This window comes from Panthera tigris, chromosome D2 (genome assembly GCF_018350195.1).
Source record: "Panthera tigris isolate Pti1 chromosome D2, P.tigris_Pti1_mat1.1, whole genome shotgun sequence".
NCBI lineage: Eukaryota > Metazoa > Chordata > Mammalia > Carnivora > Felidae > Panthera > Panthera tigris.
The window spans coordinates 23,237,261-23,263,144 of record NC_056670.1 but is presented as its reverse complement, the minus strand read 5'-3'; the positions used below and the strand labels follow the sequence as shown (position 1 = coordinate 23,263,144).

Sequence of the window (25,884 nt, the reverse complement as noted above, 5' to 3'; positions counted from 1 at the left end):
ATACCTGGACTGCTTTGGCGGCTTAAGTCCAAAATGGCCATGGACTTCATTGACTGCTCAACAAACCATGTACATAAACACTCTTGTAATCCCTTCCAAAACATGCCCGTCTTACTCACTCTTTGTTTCATACTTGTGAATGCTGCAGCAATTGTTAATGCCCCTGATCAAAGTTTTAGTAATTTCATAGGCATGTGATTTGCATAGCTATTTCCTGATCCGCCTTCTCTCTGCCCTGGAGGTCTTCATTTCTCAGAAACATTTAAAAACACAGATTATTTGACTTATCCCCTTCCCCCACCCTATAAACGGAACTCGATTTGCTAGCTCATCTGTATTGCTAATTGGTTTGAAAGCATGTGACTCCACGCATTCTTGCCATTAAAACACAAGCAAACCTCTTTTTAGTCAGGTTTTACCAGCAGTGACAGGCAGATTTCTATCTTTATTTCCCTCTGTGTCTTGAGGAGGAGAGAAATTTAAATGCCCAAATGTTATCTCTATATTATTCTGAAACAATGTAGTGAGTTCCAAAGGAATGCAGAAATGTTCTAGAAGTATAGAATAGGCTTGTCTACAAGAGCCTTGGGAAAGAAGAAAGGGATTACAGACACTTTTCACTACCACTTGCAGAATGAGAGGAAAATCTGGGAATGAAATCAAGGTGCGGAGTGAAGAGAGATTCTGGGTTTTCAGAAGACGGACTTTCTAAGGAGAGAATTCTGGAAATAGGGATGAAAATGGAAATCCATGCTTGACCTTTCAAACGCTCACCTTCCCTTTGGTTTGTTCTGGCTAGGCCCAGTATCCTTCATGGAAACCATTCTCAGTGAAAGGTCCCCTTCAGGACCTGCTGAAGGGGCAGAGGGGGTGGCTCCCAGGTGTCCCACAAATGTTTGTCTCTGAGGGTATGAGATCTATGTACCATGGCATCAGGAGCCAATGGAAGACTCTTTCGCCTTCAAAGTACGAAATTTACAATTCTGTAAAGAAACATCAGAGCAGGGCTGCCTTGGTGGCTCAGTCAGGTAAGTGTCCAACTCTTGATTTTGGCTCAGGTCATGATCTTGTGGTTTTGTGGGTTTGAGCCCCACATTGAGCTCTGTGCCAACAGCACGGAGCCTGCTTGGGATTCTCTCTCCCCTTTCCTCTGCCCCTGCCCCACTCGTGCTGTGTGTGTCTCTCTCCAGATGAATAAACTTAAAAAAAGAAAAAGGAAAAGAAACATCAGGGCAGAGTGGATGCCTGAGGACTTAGCTTGGTACATGGAGTACAGGTGGTGGTGTGGTCCAGGTGTTACTACTGAGCACAAAAGGTCTGATTTCTTGCCCCCAGCTGCAAGATCTTGTCATGAAGTCAGGTCTCGTCATGAAGTGGCAAACCCAGCAAAACCAAAAAGGGCCTCTAAAAATGCCACAGGGTCTCAAACTTCTACTTTCACATCTACCCAGCAACTCATTTCTCCTGCTATATTCTTCTCCCTGGATGCCTGGTGCCCATGGTCCCTTTTTCAGGCCCTGGGTCCCAGCCTCCTCTCTTAATGGAGAAGACCATGTTGGGTGTTGAGGAAAAACCTGCATGAAAGCTGTTAATAATTAGATGAAGTGCATTGTTTCAATGCTTACTATGTACTTTTTCTTAAGATTTTGAAATAACTTATGTTTCCATTTTTTGAAAACTATTCCATGAACAGATTTAGTTGTTCTTTGTATGATTGTCTGTAAGAATAGAATATTAATTTAAGATACTTGTTTTTTTTTAAGTTTTAGGCTATTTTAAAGATCCAGTCTGAAAATACTTCTTAAGGACATTTTGATTTCTATAATTTATGAAATGTATAAAGATAGGACCTCTTAAACATAGAGACTTTTTGTCTCTCTCTCTCTTTTTTCTTTTTGTTACAACCAATAGACCCACTCATTCTAGTACATGATTGATATGTTCTGTGGTGTTACTATTGAGCATGACAGCACAGAAGTGAAAGTTACATGTTTTGTGTTGAACAGCCTTGCAAGGGGCAGCAAATATCAGAGCAGTTTTTAAACTCTCTATAAACAGAACATTCTTGGTCAGCCATTTCTCCAGGTTTGGAAATGAGATATTCCATTTTCAACATTGAGGATAATTGATTTGCTACATCTCTCAAGAAAACATTCCCTACTTGGAAATAAGTAAAAGAGACATTGTGTGTGTGTGTGTGTGTGTGTGTGTGTGTGTGAGTGCATGTGTGGTTTAGCATGGAGGTATTTAACTTTGGCAGACTTAGACTAATATGTTATGAGAGACATTTCAGGTTTTCAAACACATACACATAAGAAAAAGTAAAAGGTCATCAAGTAATAGGCTTCCAATCCCTTTTTTAAAAGATCCCAAAAGGAATTTGTACTTAAAAGGGATTTTTCACTTTCTTTATGCTTTTCTATCTTTCAGAAAGAATAATTGAAAAAGGATAGTCTCTTACTTAAAAAATAAAAAAAGATGACTACTGTAGTTTGTCTGAGACTTACACATTTTTCTTTCTCACGTTAAGCCTTCCCATCCCTTTTTCCCTTTCCGAGCTACCAGTGGCATCTCTGAGCTTGATTTGTTTGTGGGTACATACAAGCCCCAATACCAGAAAACGACTTCAATCGCTCTCCTGCGATACCAAGGAACTCCTAGACCCACGGCAGAGAACAGTGTGTGTGTTGGAGCAGAGTGGAGTGAGGGTCCAGAATGAGGACAGCAAGGGTCTGGGCTGTGCGTGTAGAGTCAGGGCAAGCTAGAGTGCTCCGTCAGTGGGAGTGGGTGTGTGTCACCTTCTGGAGAAACACGGACAGATAACTACATCAGAAATCCTAATGTACATCTTACGATGAACAAGAAGAATACGCAGAAGAGGTTAGAACTGCTTCTCATTTTTTTTCAGTGTAAGAAAAAAATGTTTCTATAACTGTTTAGAGCTGCTCTATGTAACACAGTCACCTCTAGCCACGTGGGGCTACTGAGCACTGGAAATATGTCCAGTACAAAGCTAAGATTTTCCACGAGCATAAAATACACACTGGATTTCCAGGACAATATATAAAATGTAAAATATCTCATTAATGACATTTTATAGATTACATATCAAAATGATATGTTGAAGATACTGGATTAAATAAAACACATTATTAAAATAATTCTACCTGTTTCTTTGTACCTTTTGAAATGAGGTTACTAGAAAATGTTAAGTTACATGTGGCTTGCATTATCTTTCTTTTGGGGGATGCTGGTTCAGTCAGTTCAATGTCATGATTATAGATACGTCCTTGGAAATGTGTTAAAGAGTAGACAGAACAAGATTAACATCTGAAGCGGGAATAATCAGCAAGAGCGTTGATTCAAAGTTTCAGTGAAATTTAGGGTTTTATTTGCTGTTATATGCAGGAGAGTCATACACAGATGTTAGTATCTGAGAATTTTGCTGAACCTGAGGTGTTTCCTTAGTAAAATTCAAATCTGGTAATCATTGACTCAAGGTTACTCAATGGCCCCAGTGAAGATATTATTTCATTAACTTCCTTAACTAATATGTCAAAGCAAATGTTAAGCCTTGACAGGACACTTGGGGAGAAGAGGGAAGAGACAGAGAAAAAGAGAAGCTGTCTAATTATTAATTTTACTAACTGTTCTCTCCAGCTACCAGTGTGGGTTGGGTGTAATGTAAGCCATTTGCAAACTGAGTAAGAGAAAATAGATCATCAGTGATTTCAGCTAGTTGTTAGGTAGAATCTTCTTAACCACAAATTGTTGAATAAATTCATGGTCTGGCTGTGTTTTTCTTTTTGGAGATTGCATTTGCAAGTAAGAAAAGCGATCAGATATAGTCAGTCCTCAAGTCACCCAAGGGCACGGCCTTCTTGGCTTTCCCAAGATGCTTCAACTCCCATGGTTTTTTTATACAAGAAAAAGTGAGATTATTCATTGAAGACAAGCACTCCAATAAACCCAGAAAAGCTGACAGAACAAAAAGGTCTGAACTCTAGGGGGCAGAGGAGGAGACACATTCTTTCCCCATTCATTTTTAGCACCAGGAGCCTCTGGGGTGTCACTCTAAGAAGACAGCAGCTGCCCAGTGGCCACCTGGCTCCATGTCCCAGCCTCTCAAATAACTGGTCACAGTAGCTGAAATCAAAGCCTATTCACTCCACCCCTCACCTTTGGATTCCTGTTGCAGCAACAACACAGAAACAGAACTAGCAGTTAACAGCTCTCCAAATACAACAGGCCAATCAAAGGGCTACACATCCACCTGTATTCTTTTATGGAACCTTACCCCCCCCCCCTTTAGGGTTCCCATTGTAAAAATAAAAGAACAGCAATGGCAGCAATGGAAATAAGCTTAGGAAATATTTTCTTTTCTTAGAAGGCAAGAGTTGCTATAGCTCTTAAGGCAGTAACATGCAGAGAGATTAAGACCAAATCCCTGCAAAAGCAACAAATTGTGCAGTGAATATCATACATTCTCCTGTGTGGTACCTATAACATTTTTAAAACGAAGTTATCTGGCAGATTCCACCTTCATCCAGTGAAGCAGTCTGCACACCTCTGGTATGTTTCTAATATCTAACTTTAGCAGTATTTGTCTTTGTCCTCCAAACTTTTTTATAGCACATGGTATGCATATTTCAGCATCCAACATTATTAACTCATGACCAACTGTCAGTTGATGGTTATCTAACACATGGGGTCTCCAAAAAAGGATCCTTATTTGGGCAAAAGCTCTTGTCTGCACCAGTCTGTCTATATTTCCCCTCAGAAGAACTTTATTTGGATTATTATTCGTTGTTCGTGGAAACTCAGAGGCTGCATGTGTGGCAATCGGAAGGCGGGGAAATAAATCCTTAGCAAGTTAAAAACACTTAGCTGATATTAAAACCATTTCTAGCTTTGTTAGCTTGAAAGTAAACTCTTGGTTGCCCTCTTGTGGTGAATCTATGTGATGTGGTGGGAAGACCATAAAAACCCAGAAACTAACAGAGTTTAATCAAATACAGGTAAGAACATTCATCCTTGACAGAAACACTCACAAATCACAACCTTATGTTGCTGTATATGTTTTAGAATGTACATTTAGCAGCCCTCCCATGCAGAGGGGATGGAGGTGGGGGACGGGGGTTGGGAGGGGGTGACTCATAATATGGAAATTAGAACTGTCATCCTAGTATACAATGACTTCACTATGTTTACTACCATAACTCTTATATATGTGGCAAATTGATCTTTATGAGATTTAGAAACGTCAAAAAAATCATACCCACATTTTAAAAGTTCCTTCATAACCAAAAATAGACTGATGTTCCAACTGGTTTGGAATTATAGGAACCAAGGAAAGAAGTCTGAATAATTCCCTAATATGGAAGAAAATCACTTTAAAAAAATAAGGAAAAGTTTATTTGTTTTTGACAATAGGCAACATATGGAAACTTGGAATTTACAGAACCAAGTATAGGTACACAGTTCATTCGTATCCTCTAAAGATAAAATTTTATAAAAGTCTGAACTCCAAATTTAATAAATGGTTGGTTACTCAATTTGGTATTTAATTTTAATTTTTAAAAACAGCATTTAAAATTTCTGCTGTATGCTTTTTCGACAATTTCCTGCCTAACAGGCCCATCCCCACAAAGCAAACAAATCTGGTATTAAAACAGACTGAGCAGCTTAAGAAAAAGCTGGGGGCAAAGTACATAAGAACATAAACTATTTTTCATCATATTACTAGCAAATGTACCATTTCCCTTTTTATGTGTCTTCTCTTCAGATAACAGCCGCTCCTCTAACCTGCATTAACAAAAATGCTCTGTATTTCTAATATGAGTTTAGTACGAGTTTAGGGGCAGATTAATCTAACTTGGCTTTTCCACTCACACGTGGAAATTCAGTTTTGCAACAACAGTTGTTTGGGTCTGTCTTTGAATTAGCAAAGTTCTTAAAGTAATTTTACTATAAAATTAAACAGCTGTGAGTTCTTTAGCAAACATGATGATTCTTGTTCTTCTTTGTACTATTGTGCAAGCTCGAATACCCTTTCTTTCATGTCTTTTTATACCAAAATGAATTCCCTAGTTAGCCTTGTTTAGCTTAAAAAAAATAATATTAAAGAAGGGGGAGGGATTTGCTGACCTCTGAAATCCATCAGAATTTAAGCAGAGGGCGTTTACACAAGGTGCACACTCAAAAGGGCTTTTGTTTCATTCCTATTATGGAATGGAAAATTATATTCTGTTCCGATATAAAGCTAATCTGTGTGCACAACGAAGCTGTTTGCCAATATTCCTGTGGAGCAAGGCATCTTATGCCTATTTTGCAGATGAGAAAATCGAAACCTCGAGAAATGGTAAGGAGGCAAGAAATGAAGACATTCATAGAGGCTGGAATTAAATTTAGAATTTGACTCCTAGCCCAGGACTCTAACCACGTGAGGGCTCTGACTCTTTGGAATCAACAGAAGAGCAATTTTAAAACATTCTTTTGACATTATTAACCACAGCCTCAGGGCTCAGGGAAGTGGGGGTGGGGGCGGAGCCTGGAAACAATGCAGAGCTGCTAGGTGACAGCCTCTTGCAACATGACTAATAAAATGGGTTACTTGATCCATACTGCTATATATTCTAGGAATGTTCAGAGGCTTAATGATTCCCTTTGTATCTTGAAAAATTAAAATCTAGATTTGAGGGCTAGTGTAGATGATCTCCTAAAATGCAGAGGCAGAGAATCATTACAAGATATTAATTAAGTATAGGGGCATCTGGGTGGCTCAGTAGGTTGAGCTTCCGACTCTTGATTTCGGCTCAGGTCATGATTTCATGGTTCACGGGATCGAACCCCACATCAGGCTCTGAGCTGATAGTGTGGAGCCTGCTTGAGATTCTCTCTCCGTTTCTCTGCCCCTGCCCTGCTTGCACACACTCTCTCTCTCTCTGTCTCAAAATAAATAAACTTAAAAAAAAAAAAGACATGAAGTATAGAAAGGGGTTCTTGGCTTTTCATATGAAGTTGGAGCCAAAGATCATTGCTAGGAGTTGGTGAATCCACAGATGTTACGACTGCAGAATTCTTCATTCAAGAAACTTATAAAGTGTTGGAATTCCCAAGTTTAAGAAAAACCTCAGCTACCACTAGTCCAAAGTCTTATTTTACACATCAGAAAAGGGAGGCCCAGAGAGTCTGCAATTTTGTCTGAAGTCACACAGCTAGTGGCGGAGCTGTGATAGACAATGGTGTCTGTTGGCTGCGTGGGATCAGCAGCAGTGACTTACCAGCAGATGGCTTTTCAATGGGCCCTGATTACCTCCTCTTGGGTCTCTGCAGGGCGAGCTCTGTCATCCCAGAGCACATTACTAAAACACACTTCCCAAGGAATTGCAATTAATAAAGTCAAATGGGAGCTGACAAGGACATTCCCACTGTGTTCAAATGCCAAAACATACAACTGAGATAGCTCACTTGGAGTGCACAGCCTGTGGGTCCTCCTGGCGAAACTTCTGTGTACCACATAGAAAGTGTGTTCAGACCCAAATGGGAGGGACTAAGAGGCAAGCACGTGGGAAGCCATCGGGGCAATACTCCAGCATTTGGCATCAGTGCCTGCCACCTGCTTGCTTTCGTTGGGCTGTGCTGAAGAACGAAGGGGGCCTCCTTGGTTGAGGAAAGGCCTGGGGAATTCAGGACTTTCAGGGGTCAGGAGAATGGACCACAGCAGACCTTGCTTTGGAGTGACCTCGCCCTATCTTCCAACAATTAACAAATGCCTTAGAGGTTGCAAGCACCTCTCATGGCTTCACCCCTGCGTACCCATGCTCACGGGCTTCCCTCTGATGATACCCTTCCTTCTTCACCCTTGTCCTTCTTGCTCCAACTCTTACTTTTTCTCCTAGACCAGCACTGGGCATCACACCCACTAAAAAGTGTCCTTATTCTCCTCACCTCCAGCTGGAGGAGGAACCATTCGTCAGTAGCTTCGACATCAAGCATGCTTCTACCCTAGCCCCTATCATCCCATATTCAACTTGTAGGTCTCTCTCCCTCACCAGACTCTGTCTTGGTCACTGTAATATCGCTACAGTAGGTGCTCAATAGATGTTCACTGAACAAGTAACTCTCTCTGTACTGTATTCTGAAAGCCCTGTCTGGTACTTGGTAAGAGTCTAATACATGTTTATGAAACTGAACTAACTCCTGATCCCACTGGAGAAAATAAACAACCTCTGAAGAGGGCAAGATGGCTGGGTTATCCCTGGTGGCTCACCTTCCTGTATGTAGCACCTTCCACTGGTCACAATTACAATTAATAAAGAGAAAGCGTGTATGCCCACATTATGTAACTCTGAGACCCAGCTTTGTCAATCACTTAAATGCTTAACAGGCCCTATCTGTGAATCTATAGATCTGACCTGGTTTGCCAAACTCTCCAACCCACAGAGATGCTGGCTCTCCCGGAGAACCCTCAACAGGGAAGAAATCAGTGATACCTAAGAGAAGTTAAGCTCCCTGGGGAAGATAAGATGGCAGCCTGCCTAGTGAGAATTACTTTTTAAGGAACCCCATCCCTGCAAAGCTGCCTAAAAAAATGTGCCTTCAGACAAAAGTCGGGGCAAATCTATAATGTAGAGATTAAATTTAAATTCCTATAAAGATTTTTAACAAAGGGATCAATAGAATAGGAGATTGATCTTCAGTTAAAAGTTCCCAGTAATGGGATAGTCCAGAAATTTCATAAATAATGCTTTTATCTTGATTGCAAAATAATCCCCTGCCACAAAAACAAGGCGAATCAAGGTAGGAAATTGTTCAGCGGGAATTAAAATGTCACACTTTACACAGAATAAAGCATTGCAATCACCAGGAAAACACACATTGCAAATGTGTTAACACAAAATTACATACATCACTTAATTATATAAGCGCATAGCTCCGAGTAACCCATTAGCTAAACATGTCGGGCTGCGGTTGAATATATACATGCAATATTTTTAGCACAGAGGGGATGTAACTATGTCAGGCCTGGCACCATAAAGCCTGAGATGGCAAGTGCTATTAAACTGAGATGCAATCATGTTGAAAAGGAAACATGAACAAACAGCAGACAATTGAGAAGAAAATACAGTGAGCTTGTGTTCTACTACATGTGCTTTCCAAAACCTTATATAACTATTCATTGTCTATTTCGTCTGGCTTGCATCCCGGGGTTGTTCTATGCTATACTAATTTTATAATAATAAACTGCTACACCAGTCTTATGAAATCACGCACGCAGAGAGGTTGCAGATGACATTACATCTGATTATCTTCGCCAGCAAAGGACACTGTTCTGAAATTAAACACAGTCTCATGCAAAATAATCTACTTTGTTTAAAATGTCCCCTAGAGTTTGCTTCTGAAAAAGCGATACAGCGTCTCTCCTTTCATCTCCAAAACACTGGCGAAGTTGGTGAAATTGCTGCTGGACCCAGAAGTTTCACAAGGAGGTAAAGAGGGCCCTTGGAAAGCAGGTAGCTGTGCATTTACTTCACAGACCAGGCAATCATATGACCCTAGGCAAATCATCAGCTCTCTCTGGGGTTGAATACGCTCATTTATCAAAATGGGACTCTATCTTGCAAGGTTAGGAATTGCAGACAAAGACTATAAATGAGATAAAATGAAACAACATGTCTGGCACATTATTCAGGACCTAGAAGACACTAAGAAGTGGTGGATGCCGTTATTATTACTATTACTGCATACATACTATGATGCAGTAATATATGCACAGTATATATGTGCAGTAATGATATGCACAGACACAAGGAAATCGTGCATCACTTCAAGCTTTTGAGAGGCCAGTGGTTCTCCAGTGGGAGAGTTATTGATACTCTGGATACACCTGAACCTTCAGCACAGAGATAAGCACCTTACAGAACCCAAGAATAAGGAATAAATACAATGAAAGCTAGAAGATCATTTGACACAAGCCCTGGGTATACCTCAATGGAGGCTGACTCCTGTCTACTCCGGCAGAGCCTTTCATCATAGAGGCAATAAGTAGGTTGTTAAAAGAGGAGAACATGTTTTGGTAATAATGGATTCTAGGTTTTAGACCACTTTAGATCTCCAAAGAAAAAGTCAAGTCAGGAAATTACCACACAGTAAAGTGTTGCCTAAGTAGAATCAAAAAAACATTGAGATGAAAATAAAAAGGAGACTATGCTAAGTACCTTCATTCTCTGAAATTGTTGAACATTTCTGAGGCCCCCAGGCTCAGCAGGATCCTCTATATCTTGGAATCACCATACAGAGGACTCTGCACATTGTAGGAGCTCGAGAAATAGACACAAAATTGAATGGAATTGAATATGGCAGGCCAAGAAGAAAAGCAATCTATTGTTTATGGCTGTCCCAGTACACACGAATCTATGGAAAGGTTTAAACCCAGGCAAGGTGCAAGGTTTTTCCTCTGGAGTTTCTATAAGAACATTTCCCTGAATCAAATCTTGGTTTAAACAAGGCCATTATGTGGCTAAAGGGAAGAGTAGATTCCATCCATATGAAAGTCATGGAAAGCCACTTAGGGGGAAACAAGAGTCACTTAAGAAGAAGCAGTTGAGGTCCTGATTTCTTACTGACCGAACCAAGTCCTGGTTTTGCTTCTAACATCTACTATTTGTTGACTCAATAAATATTTGTTGCATTGCCAGCATATGCCTGACCTTGTGCTAGTCCAGCTGGGGATAAAACAGAGAAGGTCACACAGTTCTTGGCTTTAAGGAGTTTACATTTTCATTGAATTTGCATAAGTATACTCACTCACCAGGCCTGGTTCCTCATCTATAACACTAGGGGTTTATTAGACAAGACTGGTGCGTGGGCCAAATCTGCCTGGTACCATAATTTACATAGCTTGCACAGTTTTTTGTTTGTTTGTTTCTTTCTTTTTAATCATTGTCATCAATCTAAAGTCATGAGATTTTCACATAGAAATCAGCATGTCTAACTGTTCTTAGAAAGTTGAGAGATCTGACAACACTGGCCTCCTTTCTACAGAGTAGGGATCCACTGCTTCTGATTTCTTACAGACCTCACCTGCCCTTCTTCCTCTGCGCTCCCTGCTGACACCTCTGGAACCTGAGTTTGTGCCCTCTGATCTGGAAGCTCACTTAGATTTTCATTTCAAATAAGGTATGATTGTGAGAGCCAGCCAATGATAGAAATCTAGCCTGCAAAGAAGAGGCAGCTCTTGATTAACCTATGTTCTTTACCTAGTGGTCTCAGGCCAAAGGTTACAGATCCAAAAGTGGGGTTACTAGAGGAGGTATTATTATCCTTCCTCTTAAGAGTTTTCCAAAACTTCATTACCTCCACATGCATTTGGAATTAGGTAGAAAGCAGTCCTGCCTGAAGGCAGAAAAGCGTAGCAAACCTCACTTAAAGGTTTCTCTTATATTTTACATATTCCCCCTTGCATGTGTCCAAGATGAATAGGACATTGCAGTGAGTCTCCAAGGATGCCAGACCAGTTCTCATTACTCTTAAATGAGTATCTGCTGTATTTTCTCTTCATTCATTTTTAGACCCTTTGCGCTCCAAAAATGCTTCTTGATGGTTGCTAGGCAACTATTGTTGAATACATGGAAGAGGCATTAATTGTGTGAACACTTTCAAAAAACAGGGGGAAAATTGTTTAAAACTGAGGATGCTGCCTTACCTAAAATAAAGCATTTCCTCCTTAGTCCTGGCTTCTGTCTGTCAGGGGGTAAGATGATTCACCATAAATTACTCCCCTACTCTCTGTCTCTTCCATCATCCCTCTTCAGCCCCCCACTCAAATATGTAAATCGCCTTCTCTTCAAGTCTCACTCCCAGGATAACCAGGACTTATCTTATTAAATATTCTCTGCTTTCCTGTTGTGTGGTTCTGCACTGACCACATTTTCCCTGACATGTGTATTTCATATTTGAATATCCTCAGGGCAGGACAGCTTGTGGCTCGTCACTTATTACATCTAGCTTTAGAACCCACTAAACTTATCATATAGTGATCGTCTCTTTCTCTGACCCAAATGGAAACAGCAAGAACTCTTCTATTTTCCACATCAAAGACTAAGCTTTCTGCTGATGCCAAATGCTCTGTGCTTCATACCAGTAAACGCAGACTTCATTTTATAGTGTTTTGCCTGCACTTTTTTTTTGACATTCCAAAGTCATGATCAAGCTACAAAGACATAGACTTCCATAAATTGAGTCAAATGTCTAAACTAAACAAAGGTAGAACTTGTGGCAATATGATCTCCCTCTTTCGTTGGATATTAAGTGAAGAAAAATAATTTTCCATCAGAGTCCTAAGGGCAAACTAGGCTAACTGCATACTCTTTCCACTACATGGTTCACACAGGTAACTTAGTGTCATCATCTGTAAAATGGAGAAAATGATTCAGGGCTCAGAATAATGCCTGGCACAGAGTGAATGGCACATAAGCAGCATCAAAATCAGTACCACTACCACCACTATTATGATGATAATTATTTCTGGGTCTTAGATTTGTCTTCCCACCGTTTCTTGGCCCTATATTCTCATCGTGGTTAATTCTAATCAAAGATTGTGTCTTTCCAGGGTGCCTGAGTGGCTCAGTGGGTTGAGCGTCCAACTCCTGGATTTCTCTGGATTTTTGGCTCATGTCATGATCTCACAGTTCATGAGATCGAGTCCCATGTCAGGGTCTGGGCTGGGTCAGCTTGGGATTCTCTCTTTCCCTCTCTCTCTTCCCCTCTCTCTCTTCCCCTCCTCGGCTGGTGCATGCATGGGTGTGCACTCACTCTCTCTCAAAATAAATAAATAAACTTAAAAAAAGATTACATCTTTCCTATGAAATCAATTTTGAAATATATTGAGGATAATAGACTTAAACACAAAGAAAAAAACTGAGGTTGTTATCAGAGATAAAATTATATTAAAGTAAAAAATATGATAGTAAACCTTCAAGTTGACTTTTGGAAAGCCATGAAGAGAGGGCATGGTGAACTGAGAGCAGTCTACACAGTATGTGCGAGCGTTAGGGTGGTGGGAGGGCTGAAGGAGAAAGAAAATAGATGCAAGAACATCATGATTCTGGAATATTCTGGACAGATCAATCCTAGGCCTCTCTGTGTCCCTATTGCCAACTCAGACTGTCCCACAAGCAATTCTGGACAGCAGATCTCCCTTGACTTAGGTGACTCGTGGTACACACTGTCAATCTCTAAGAAGTGTTTCCTGCTCGGCACCGTGCTAAAAGCTTTACTTGCAGCATTTCACTTAATCCTCGTATGATATCCCCTTGAGGCGGTTAATATCATTAACACCAACTGAAGAATTAGATGAGAAAACTGAAGCACAGACAGGTAAAGGAATTGGCCAGGAGCACAAGGGAGGTAGGTAACAGTGAGTGGGGACTGAGACCCAGACCCAGGTGTTGTCAGAATTCAACCTCCTGGCGCCTGTGCTACCTGCCTCTGTACAGCAGCCTGTTCAAAGTGGCCTCTTAGGGAACAGACTCTGGTCTCTTCTACAGGAGGCCCAGGCGCAGAAGCCTCTAAAGCAACTGCAGTGGTGACTGGCGCTCACTTTCCACACGCTTGCTCCCTTAGTACTATAACCTGGCCTTTTTGTGCTTATGTAACTCCTTCAAACTAAGAAAAAACAAGCCCAAGCTCGTTCATTCTCCTCCCTGTCCCACACATCATTAAAGGAAACTCCTCTCATTCCTAGCTAAGGTAAATATAAGACCACAATTAAGAATTGTTTTCAACAAATATTTCTTGAACACCAGTTGGCCTCATGAGGGTCACCAAAGAAACATGAGACCGGATTCTCACTTTCTAGGGAAGTTAGAACTGAGTTTGTTTGCTGGGAGTCATAACTGGCTTATTCCTTCAACATTCACTGATCACCTAGGATATGCAGGATATGTCCTGGGGACATGGGGGTTTCCAAGACTTCCCTTGGCCTTCATCTCACAAAACTGAGGTTGTGGGAAAGTGGATGGGTAGGTGCTCTCAAAAAGCAAAAGTAGGAGTTCTGGGAAAATCAAGGGGTGCTGAACTCCTGGAAACACCAGGGAAGACCTCTCTGAGAAGTGATGCTTAAACTGAGGTCAGCAGGATGGAAGAAGCTAGCCAGTGTGAGGGATGTGAGATGATGATGATGATGATGATGATGATGATGATGGTGGTGTTTCTTTTCTAGGAAAGACATATACTGGGATAGACATATTCCAGGGAGAGGAAAGCAAGTTCAAGGAACTGAGAAAATCCCAGGCTGCTGGCTACAGAGCACAAGGTGGGGACTGCTACCCTCTGACCAGACACGATTGGAAACATGCATAGCTGATAAGGACCTTCTATGCCACAGGCTCTGGGGAGACACACAGAGGGATTCAAGGAGGTGGGTGCAGGACGTGTGGCAGGATGGCCTGATGGATAGGCAGGATTAGGAGAATCGGAGGGGGGACGAGACGAAATACACTCCATTTTGTTCCCTGCTCTTTCATTCTGTATCAGGAACACAGGGGAGACTAACCTGGCTGTCTGCCCTGCCAAGAGCCTTCTCACCCCAGCACCCTGTCTCCATGACACGGCTCTGCATTTGTACATGTCATGCTTGATGATAAAGGACTCACAATTACCCCTTTCACCACCCCCCCCCCAAGTAGCCTGCCTGTGTTCAGCACCTTCTGTAGGCTGAGGATGACTGTTTTAATATGTGATTCTTAATTTATTCATTTTCAGCTAGCAAACAATTTTTAATTAGCCTGCTCTTTATTAAGGACATGGAGTAGATTATTAACTAGGTGCATCTTTGGGTCTTTAAAAAAAGTGCAAAAGGCATAATCAATCTGTGTGTGATGTTTAGGGGTTTAATTGGTATTAGTCAACATCTTTAGAGCAAATCTCATCAAGTTCCATTTTTAAGCCCTGACTCAGCTGACAATCCCACAAGGCGACAGGGTAGAGTGGGATTAATATATTAGTCACTTGTAAAACTTGCCAGTCCCTCAATTACATTAGTTCCAGTAAAATATTCAAGGGAATAATCAAAATTAAAAAAAATAAGTATCTTCTTCTCTGTCTACTGAATCTGAGAAGAATTCACTTAGCTCCGTTACGGTACTTAAATATTGTTTAAATACTTAAATACAGTATGTAAATACTAAGTGTCTGTTTAATTCAAGAGTGCCCCCACTAGCATGTGAGTGCCTCAGAGGTTAGCTCTGTTGTGTCTTAATTGTATTAACCCTGTATCCTCACACAGGGCAACACACAATTACATAGCTGGATGTCAAAGCATGTTGGTTGGACACACAAATTAATGAACAAACTGTTTACACCCCAAGTATCTGCTAGCAAGTAATGTAGGGAAGTGGGGATCAAAACAACCACATGTGCTCCCTGAGAGATGGAAGAGAAGGCCTTTCAGATCCTCCCATTTGGCAGTCCTGCACTGGCCAGTTGTTCTGTATGGTTCGGTTTCTTGCAGCAAAGATTGGGTGTAGTTACTCAGCATGAGAATGACTTCGCTTAGGGAAAAGCCATTTGGGCTCTGAAAGGAGTGAGAAAGAGGTACATGAGTGGCATCACCACCACATTAGAAAGCCAGGCCTTTAGGAGTTACTCAGCAATTTTTTATTACCCATTCTGAGGCACAGGTCACAATGTGCATGACCAGGGGCTTTGGGGTTACTTCCCCAGATGCAAATGTCTCTTGAGCATCCACTGACTGAAACTCATCTTAGACTATACTTATCACAATTTTTTTAGAAGTCTTTACAATTTGCCAAAGTTAAGAACACGAATGTGCTTTTCCTTTGCTTCTAGAAGTTCCACTGGCCCTGGGTTAGCCTGCTTGGAATGACCTGCTTGATTATACACACAGAACCTGAAGGACTGATATTCATATAGGCAGCACGATTTGGTACCAGGTTATTATCCTTATACTTCTCAACACGCAGTGACTTGATCAGGAGGATTTGCATTTCGCATGCTTTTCTAATTATCCCTCTGTTGTCCTGCCTGGAAGCTCTTGCAGAAGCTCTTACAAACACAGGTCATCTAGCTAATTTCAAGGCGACAGATGCCGGTTGTGGATTCAGGAGCAAGACCACCAGCACAAATGCCCACACTTGCTTCAGGGAAATATATAACCAGTAAAGGCAGACAGGCAAATCCAGGTCACCCTTCCCAAAAGCCATTAGAAAATGACTCCCAACCTTCCCCGTACTCCCAAACGGTCTTTAAAGATACCCATGTATGTCTGCTCAAAATAATGTCACTAGATTCTATGACCAAGATAAAGAGGTTCCTTTACTGTGAGCTCCGTTGCAGCAAAAAGTAAGGCACAAATGAATCACAAAGATGTACGATAAGAACTGTGTGGAAAACACTGTGATAGATGACACATCTCATTAAATATAATTTTATGTGATCGGTTACTGTATTGCCCTGTTTAATTGATTTATATACACTTTAGGAAGCTTTTTACTGTTCAGAATGTAATTATATACTTTATAATTGAGTACATAGTTGATTAATTACAATGTTTATGGTCATTTCAATTAGAAGCTGGATATCAGGCCCACAGTCAGAAACCTACCCTCCCCACCTTTAAAACGTTGCTTCTACAAATAATGTTCTATGAAAATGAATTATACTGAACCTATAAGACTTTTGCTCACATCTCTGTCTCTAGGAGGGCATTTATATATAGCAATCAAGGGGATATCTTTTCTTGGGAATAACTGTCTACTCCTAAGTATCTGTGGTACAGGATCATTCTCAATATTTTGAAAGTTCTTTCCAATTTCAGAACCAGGAAAGACTATCAATGCAGACGATAATTTGCATTCAGTGGGAATGCAGTCAGTATCTACCCAAGAAAACTTCTCTAGATTCTCTTCAATTCAACAGTTTGGTAGCTTTTGTACTCTTTTAGAAGAACAATGAGAAGTTAATCTCTCTTCTTAAAGAAAAAAAATCAGAAAACATAATTTTGTCAAATCTCTTTAAAAGGAATTTCTTTTCTAGCTTCTTATCTGTTCAAAGCTGCTTAAGATATGGTAGTCAATATCAATCAGGAAACATTTGACCCAAAGAGATAAAGTCCGGAGGTATGATCGTTTGATGAATGGTCTGTCCTTATCAGCTTGTAATTGCTATTATAAACTCAACAGAAAGGTTCCCGTCCACTCTTCTTTCCAAAATAAGCCTCAAAAAAAAAAAAAAAAGGACTGGTGGTGTCACCATTCAATCTCAGGCACTGAGCATGTGCAGTAGCCACCGGCTGCCACAAAGACAGCAGGTGTTACATTAGTCAAAACTAAAAGTCTCTGAAGGTCTACATTTTATAGCCTATGACGCATTTTTACATACAGTATTTCATTGAACCAAGGCAGCAATCTTTTTAGGTTTGTTGCTCTTATCATGGCCTGTAATTCTGTGTGTGTGCTTGTGTGTGTGTGTATTGTGTATATATATATATATATATATATATATATATATATATATAATAATTTCCTTGCTTGTTATCCCTAGACTCCAGACTTCACCAGGCACTTACATCTCTTTCATTCACTAACGTTGACTCAGGGCCTAATGCAATGTCTGGTACATGATAAGTTCTCCCTAAACATATTTATTGAATAGATGAATGGTGGCCTCAACAGAAAGAATAGCCAGGTGGATGAATAAGGAGCTCTGTGTTAAGGGGATTGTCTTGCTCATTTATTTTATTTATTATTATTTTTTAAAGCTTATTTATTTTTTAGAGAGAGTGAGAATGTGTGCGTGAAGGAGCAGGGGAGCAGCAGAGAAAGAGGGAGACAGGATCTGAAGTGGGCTCTGTGCTGACAGCAGAGAGCCTGACATGGGGCTTGAACTCATGAACCATGAGATGATGACCTCAACTGAAGTCAGATGCTTAACCAACTGAGCTACTCAGGTGCCGCAAAGCTAAGAAGACTGAGGCTTGAATGTGAAGCTGCTTATGACACAAGCACCTAAATCAATGTCCACCATATATTTGGGTGGATGTTGCTATGGATGCTGTCTCTTACCTTTATGGAAGACACAAAATGGGTGAAGCAGCAGAAGGAACCACCAGCTCGATCTCTCTGTGACTTTGATCATAACTACTATTGTTATTGTTTTAAGACTAGCACAGCAGGACCACCGTGCTAAACATTTCTCATATATGATCTTGGCCCATAATTATGGGAACCATGGGAAATGGGCATTGTCATTCTTCTATATGAGATGAGAAAGCTCAGTAAAGTTAACTCAACAATGAAATTACAACAACAGAACAAACAAGAAAGCAGACCAAGCATTATGAAAATTGGGGGGTACACTTCCTAAATACTTATTATCTATTATCCAGAGGTGAGTAGATAATAGTGATGTTGAAGCAATGGCTCCACTTCTCAGGGCCACGGGGAGCCTCTAGCCAGCATCCTATCACTGGAACACGAGAGTATCAACAGTGGCTGAGCTAAGTTTATTCCAGACCCTTCCAGCAACACATTTATGCCATGAGTCCCAATAACACTGTCTCTTCATCTGTGATAAGGGGCTCATATCATTTTCCTCCATCCACTCAAAGGACTCTTGGAGGAAGAATCACATTTATCAGCTAAATGTTACCGTGATGATTTGGAAGGGGGACACTGGTGTGAAAAATTACCCATAAAACCTCCATAATCTCCAACCAAAGGCTGCATCTCCATGGATTATGGCTTTGTGTTCTGTAGGCTCTTTCACCCACAACTTCATCCAACCCAGTAGGTTGCAAAACGAGCTGCTCTGAATGCTATCCTTTAGAGGTGGGACATAAACTCTCATCAGGTTCAAACAGCACAAGTGTGTCAAATACTGTGGACCTTGTCTCAGTTAAAGACCGTTCAGGAAGCTGTTCTGACCACTCTGGCCATCATTGTTAACTTTTTTCAACTGCATATAGTCTTCCTAACACAGCTAGCATCTTATTCTTCTATTCACAATTTGTTTTATGGATCAGTTCAAGAATATCTACTAACTCTCCTAAACAGACTGTGCTCTCCAATGTGCCTAGGGCATTCAAGTTAAAGGCAGAACAGCTACCACTCAAAGATTTGTGGCTTGACTGGCATATCAGAAATATCCCTATTGACTTTGTCCAAAAAACCATTCTTATTAACTTTATAGTCTTCCCTTCACTTGATTACTGTGACATCTCACTATCTGTCTCTATTTATAGAGTCACAGCTATCTTATCCTTCTTATCCTCTCCCTCCCCCCACTTTCTGAATAAGAGTCTGTTGTTTCTGACTTGATTGTCTAGCTTCTACCCCTACAGCAAACTTAAACTGACCAATCCCTTCAGCACTTCAGTATTTCATTCTTTTGGTATAAGAATATGCCTCAAAATGTGGCAATGACCTGCCCAGATGTGTATAAATAAGCCATCTGGTCAAGTCGGTATGAGTAGACTGGAAAGGACTGTCTGTTATGTATACATGGAACTCTGAAGGCAGCAATACTCATTTCAGGGCGGTCAACTGTATAATGTGAATGATGGTGAAGGAGGCACTGGGGGAAGAGGTCCCTCACTGAAATTTAAGGAGCGAACCCATAAACAGTCTGAACTGATGAATATTCTAATAAGTATCTTGTTACTTTCAAACATTTGACCATCTACTAGCAAAGCATGTCCAATGAACAAAGTGTGTTCACTTTAATGAACAGATAAGTGTTATCCACAGCAAGGGACTAAAATCTTCAAAAGTCTTCTCTGAATCATCCAAGACCACATGGTTCTGCCACACCTACTAGGTGCTGGGGAAGGACTTGGTGACTTGCCCCAGTGTATTGAAAGTCCAGGCAGAAGAAAGAGGTAAACACAGAGGCATGTCTTTCTGGCTTATTCCCAGGATTTCCTTGATCTAGAGACCTCATCTAAACTCTTAAGAGAATAGATGGTTTGTTCTTGACAGTGGCTCAATGAGTTTTCCTGCTCTGGTCAATGAACAAATTTAACCTTGTACTCCAGTTACAGGAGATCTCTGTGGATTGTTCACACTGAGGGGTTTTGTTTGTTTATTTTTAGTTTAAATTTTTAGTCAATTTCCTTGCCAGAAAGTGCGCTCCCAGTTCCTTTCTGTCATTTTAGTTCTTTAGAAGACCCAGGGAATTGTTGTCCTGGGAAAACACACTGATTTTAATATTCCTTTGATGATGGCCCTCAAATCTTCTCAAGTCCAGAGCCAAAGCCACAAATGAGGGATTGTATTAGCTGACAGGCACAGGGAAAACAGGGAGGTTTTCGAAGGACCTCAGGCCCTCATGGGTTAAAATAAAGTGAGAGTGCCCCTTAGCTGGAGACCCCTATGCTGCCTAGAGAATCTCATCCACAGAATGGGTTTTAGAAACCCAGGAAAGTGGTGTTTGGAGGAGGTTGGGGCTCATCTAGTGCAGTCCACTGGACAATACCAACAAAATTATATAAGTTCTGCTCATATCACAAAGAATGAATTCCATTTCAGGAAAAAAAAAAAAAAAAAAAAAGAGGAGGATTAAAGAGCCCGGGGCAGAGGGAATTGCCCTGGGGCTTCAGAGCTACCAGAATGGTTACAGAATGTGAACTTTACAAGAATTGAACAGAGCTCTGCGATATTGGGTCTAATTTCTACTTTTCCCAAAAGGAGAAAATTACAAATCATTAATAACTTCCCTTCCTGATTCCTCCCTATGTTGTGTCATCTTCCAATTACTGTGATTGTGCTGATGGTGCCAGTTTCTTAAAGGCCCAGCCATAAAATATATGGACTAATTGTCGAACAAAACCAGGGAGCTATTAACACCCCAGCGGTGCAGCCCTTCTGGTCGGACTCTATTACATCTACACCACTGGGTCTGTGAAGCTCCAACGCGGGCCTTGAAGTGCTGAAATAAATTAACTCCTTTATTTAGACATAAACATCACATCACACCCCAGAAGGAGCCAGAATGGACATTTCTGGTTCACACATTAGTCCAGGGCAAAGAGAGCTACTTCCCTGTAAATATCGCTAACCATAATCTGAATTTTCTAATTTCAGAAACCCATTCCTCCAACAGAGTAATATTTATAGAAAATGAAATTTGGGTTTTCAGTTATGCCAACTTTCTCTTTCATATTCAAATGCTACATATATTCCAGAACATGTTTACAGAATTCTCCCATATTTCTAAATAAATACACAAAAGAAGTTCTGAAATATACACATTTTAAAGATGACTTTGCACACAGCAGCTTATTCCCAGATGTTTTACATTCTGAATTTCTCAATAAATGAATAACATGCTAGGAAAGCAAACACGGGCTGACAGTATTTAGTCTAAGTTTTTTAAATGGGATAACATATGTAGCTAAAAACAATTTTCAATAACGATATTTCACCATGAAATGGTTATTAAAGAATTCAAAATGAGCATTTGTAGGGTTCAGCACTGGAGTTCTGATAAAGGCAGTTTCGAGGATGATTTTAATTGTTTTGAGTTTCTCACAACCACACGGCAGCAACAATTCTTGTCTTCTATCTTCTGAGTTATATATATGTGTGTATATATATTCATGTGACAAGCCCATGATCCCAGTTCACTGCCACAAGTGCTCATTAACAAGCCTCACAGCCCACAGTCAGTTCTGCGAGCTTTGAACCAGTTCCAGAACGAGGGCTACAGCAAATGGCAGCCTGGCCCTTTCACTTCTTCCATTTTTTGTATTTAAAAAAAAAAAAAAACAACGCAGAAAACTCCCAATAACTGCTCCTTTCACACCTTTTATCTCCTTTATAAATTTATAATATTCACTCATTAAATCTCAAACTTTGCTACATTCTTATGTAATGCTTAATTCCCTTCTTCTCTGGGGTTGGCTGGTGAAATGTCTTTAATTAAAAAAGCTAAAAGCACTCTAAATCTGGATGGCAGACTCATTTCCAGGGCATTCAGGCATGTTGTCTAATTTTAAAACTCTGACAGGATACATGTAAATTTATGCAAGTTTCATAAAAGTCACAATTTCCTCCTTGAATTCAAGCTAAAGAAAATGCCCCCGAGCTCTTTTCAAAGCTGTTTGTTTTACTGGAAAGCTCATTTTGCCCATTGTGTTGGAGGTGATTATTCTAAAGAATATCCAAATGTCAGAATCCCATCAATCCCTAAGAATTAAGGAGTTAAGTTTCCCTACTATTGATCAAACAGGCTCTTTGATCACTATTTTATGGCTCTTTAAACACAGATGGGGGTGGGGAGGGGAAAATATTATCATGCAAATTATTTTGTTTGACAGTAATTAAGAAATTATATGTTAAGAAAATCAGTAATTGTTCACATGAGTCACTAATGTGTTTTCATTCTTTGTAAAACTTTCTGGCACGCCCTTCCTTTCTTGCTTTAAATAAGCAAGGACTGGAAAATATGCACAGTATTTGGAACCCAGGGGAGTGACATACTAATTCAAAGTTTGCTTGGAAGTGTAGCTTTGTGGAAACTCAACCCTGTTCCCATCCTTTTTGCTTCTACCAGACTTTACCCAAGACTTATTTCCAGAATGTTGGGGTAGCCCCTTTGCACGTGTGAGGTAGGGCCTCCTATGGGCTGGGACTCTCCCCTTTTCTTCAGAAGGCCATAGCTAGATGACCCAGTGCTTATGAAATCTATAAGAATAACCACAAAACAGGGGAATCAAAACCAGCTCAGCCATGGGCAATTAACTAGTCCTTGCTAATTCTGTTGCTCCCCAGAAGCAAATCTTCACTCCGAATTAAACATTTGCCAAAGTTTGTTTTGGACAGGCCTTAAATCCACAGGAAAGCGACTAACAGGGTAGGATGGAAGGCTGAGACAGGCCCCCTCCCGAATGGTTGGGACACCTTCAAATGAACTCAGGTTAGCTTACAAATCACTGATCCCTAAAAGAGCACAAACTAAAATTACATTTGTTTTTATTGAAAGACAGTCTCAAGTGCTGACATGTAGTGTAAGACATGTGATACATAATAATACTCTTAAACCAGTTCTGACATAATATCTCCGGCGGCCTAATAACCACAAATGATTGCTTTAGTTAAGAACTAGCCAGAAGCAAAATAGATCCATGTAAAAGTAGCTTGAACCATAAATACCTCAACAATATTTTATGTCACTTTGTAAAAGTTAAAGGAGTCCTATAATAATTAACAACAAAAACGCCATGTTCTTTACTATTGTGTGTTGGTTGTGAAAGGTTATTTCATAGTCCCCCAGGCTGCCAGTGCTGTAAATTATGCAGGCACCAAGAAGCATTAAGGAGAAATAATAGCAATTTAAACGAAGGCTGACGTAATTCATGATAAACAGTCATTGGAAAATATTACAATGTTGTCTTTTTTGAGTGGGTTTAATCAGAAGAATGTGACCATATTCTAACATAAACCACTTCTCTTTTCCATTGTGCTAGCACTTGGAATGTTGGCACTCACCCTGGCTGCAAGGTTCTTATTCACAATAATTGCTGGATCCAGGGCTCTAACACCTCTGGGGAACCTAACAATGTAAATTTGGTATTCTGATTGATGGAAGGAGCTTCCAAGACAAAGCTCAAAAGCTCTGGGCTGCATGGTGGTCCAAAAGAGCGACTGAAATTTGAGATGCACGTAGCCAGGATAACTTAAAGAATATATATCAAAAAGATGGCTAAGTAATGCAAACGTTGAAGAATTGCTTTATTGTCACGTCTAATAGAACCTTGAGATGTGGTATAAATCTGGCAGCTGTTATGCTAAAAGCAAACCTTTGTCACACATTGTTCTGGGTGAACTGTAAATACAGCAACACATTAAGAGGCAAATATGATGAGAAACACCAAACCCGCCAACTTTCATTAATGCAAAGTATCGCCAGGTCAGTATCATGGACAGGATCACAGGATATGGCGGCCAAGCAGATGCGTATATCTGAACACACACAAATAATTGTTTAGATTTAATACGGGGACAGGGGAAGCAGAATTCTGTGCATAAAAACTGACTGGGAGAAGGTGGGGTTTTGTTTTTATTTTTGTTTTGTTTTGTTTTTTACCAAAAAAAGAAGAAAAACAAAGGCAGCAAGCTCAGAAACATGCCAACATGCAGACTGGGCAATATTTACCTCTCTGGAATTCACCCAGTCTTTGGGAGCGTAAAGGGAATAATATTGCTATTATAACTGCAAAGCCTTCCAAGGTACAGTTCATTTAAAAGTCTTTAAGCCAACTATTGATTATTCGTGTCAACGAAGGAAGGCAAGGATAAAAGAAAACACTGAAAATCCAATAGCTTATTTTTCCCACTAGTTTCTATTTCATTCATGATCCATTCTTTCCAAAGGCCATTAAGAGCAGAACAAGTGATTTCATTTTTTCTTCTTCCCCTTTTCTCTGCCAGCCTTCGGGTGGAGGTGCTAATGAGCTGGAATAAACTCAAATGAAGGCAGAGGAGGCAGAGGAGGCCTGCCCAGGGAGTCGGGGGGCTTGGATCATCTACATAGTGGGGCCCCTGTCCCTGATAATCAAAAGTTAATTGCCACCTTCCAAAGATCACTTATAATATCCATTATATAGCAAAACAGACTATTTTTGACTCAGGATCTCTTTTTCCAACTGAATCTATTTAAATAGTCCCAGAGGTCAAATATCTGGCCACTCCTTTAAAAATATTCTTTCAAAATATGATAAATGGCTTTCTTTGGCATTTATACTAATAAAAGCGTATTTTATCTCCTCTTACCACACAAACCTTACTCTCTCTAAATAGCCCATTGCGAACATTATCAGTGAATTTTGCTCAGTGTACAAATATTTTATGTATTACAATGAGTAGCAGAACGCAAAACTTGCAAATATTTATTTTTAGACATATGGGAAAAAAAGCAATTAGAGCTAAAAATGTGAAGAATGAAGAGCTCACTTAGAAGCAATTACATTGGACATGCAAACTGTTCTGCCATCAAACTTTTATTCAGATGCCATAGAGCATGTTAAGAAATATCACTTGCACACAAAAAAAGAAAATATTACTTCACAACTGAAAATATCCAATCACTATAAACAACATCTGGGGGTCATTAATAACTTACTCCGCAGTTGAAATTAGCCAAAGAATAAGTGGCCTGACTCAGAATTCCTAAATTTCTATTTTTGAAGGAAAAACAAAACATAAAACCATGACTTACATTTGCAAATATGGATGCTCTCTGGTCAGTTTACACGAATACGCAAATGTGTGTAACACACAATGATCAGTTTGTGTACACACAGCGGGCACGTACTGTTAATGCATTAATCGCCATCTCACCTTAAGTGGTGTCTTGTTTTTGCTTTGAAGAAGTTTAAAATTGTAATATTGAGTTCACTCTTCGCTCAGAGCCCTGTATGTAATTAGCATATTTTTCAGACTGGTAAGAATCTGACCATAAGCAGCATCTAAGAAGCTTCCCATTCCAAACTACTACAAAGCCTTTTGTACGCAGCCTAACACATTTTAAGAGCAAGCATACTGTTCAAATATTCCAGCCCTAAGATAAAAGAACTAACAATTTTACTGCCACACAAGCCACTGTGCTGCAACACCCTAAATATTTATACTAACAGGAGTTGAAAATAGTATCAGAGAACAATGCCAAAATATTTCTTCTACTCATTAATAGCAACAGTCTTTGGCAAGACAGATGCCAAAAAGCCAGCACTTTTCTAATTCACTGGGTCCCATCACATGGTCTGTTATTATAGGTTTCACAGGGAGTCAACACGTGGTTGATTTAATGGGAAAGGGAAAATAGTCTTTATGACAATCCATATTTACATTTTTAAAAAATGTC

At 40.2% G+C, this 25,884-nt stretch overlaps 1 protein-coding gene across 10 annotated transcripts in view; it reads right to left on the bottom strand.

Moving 5' to 3' along the window:
* ARID5B (AT-rich interaction domain 5B) overlaps positions 1-25,884 on the bottom strand; it is a 217,195-nt gene that overhangs the window by 87,398 nt on the left and 103,913 nt on the right. The window contains exon 1 of one of the 10 annotated variants that reach the window (XM_042961049.1): positions 5-392. The exons of the other annotated variants lie outside the window; for them this stretch is intronic. Coding sequence (XP_042816983.1) covers positions 5-131 — 127 coding nt within the window. The 5' untranslated portion in view covers positions 132-392. Of the gene's footprint in view, positions 1-4; positions 393-25,884 lie in introns of those variants that run through there. 10 annotated transcript variants of the gene reach the window in all.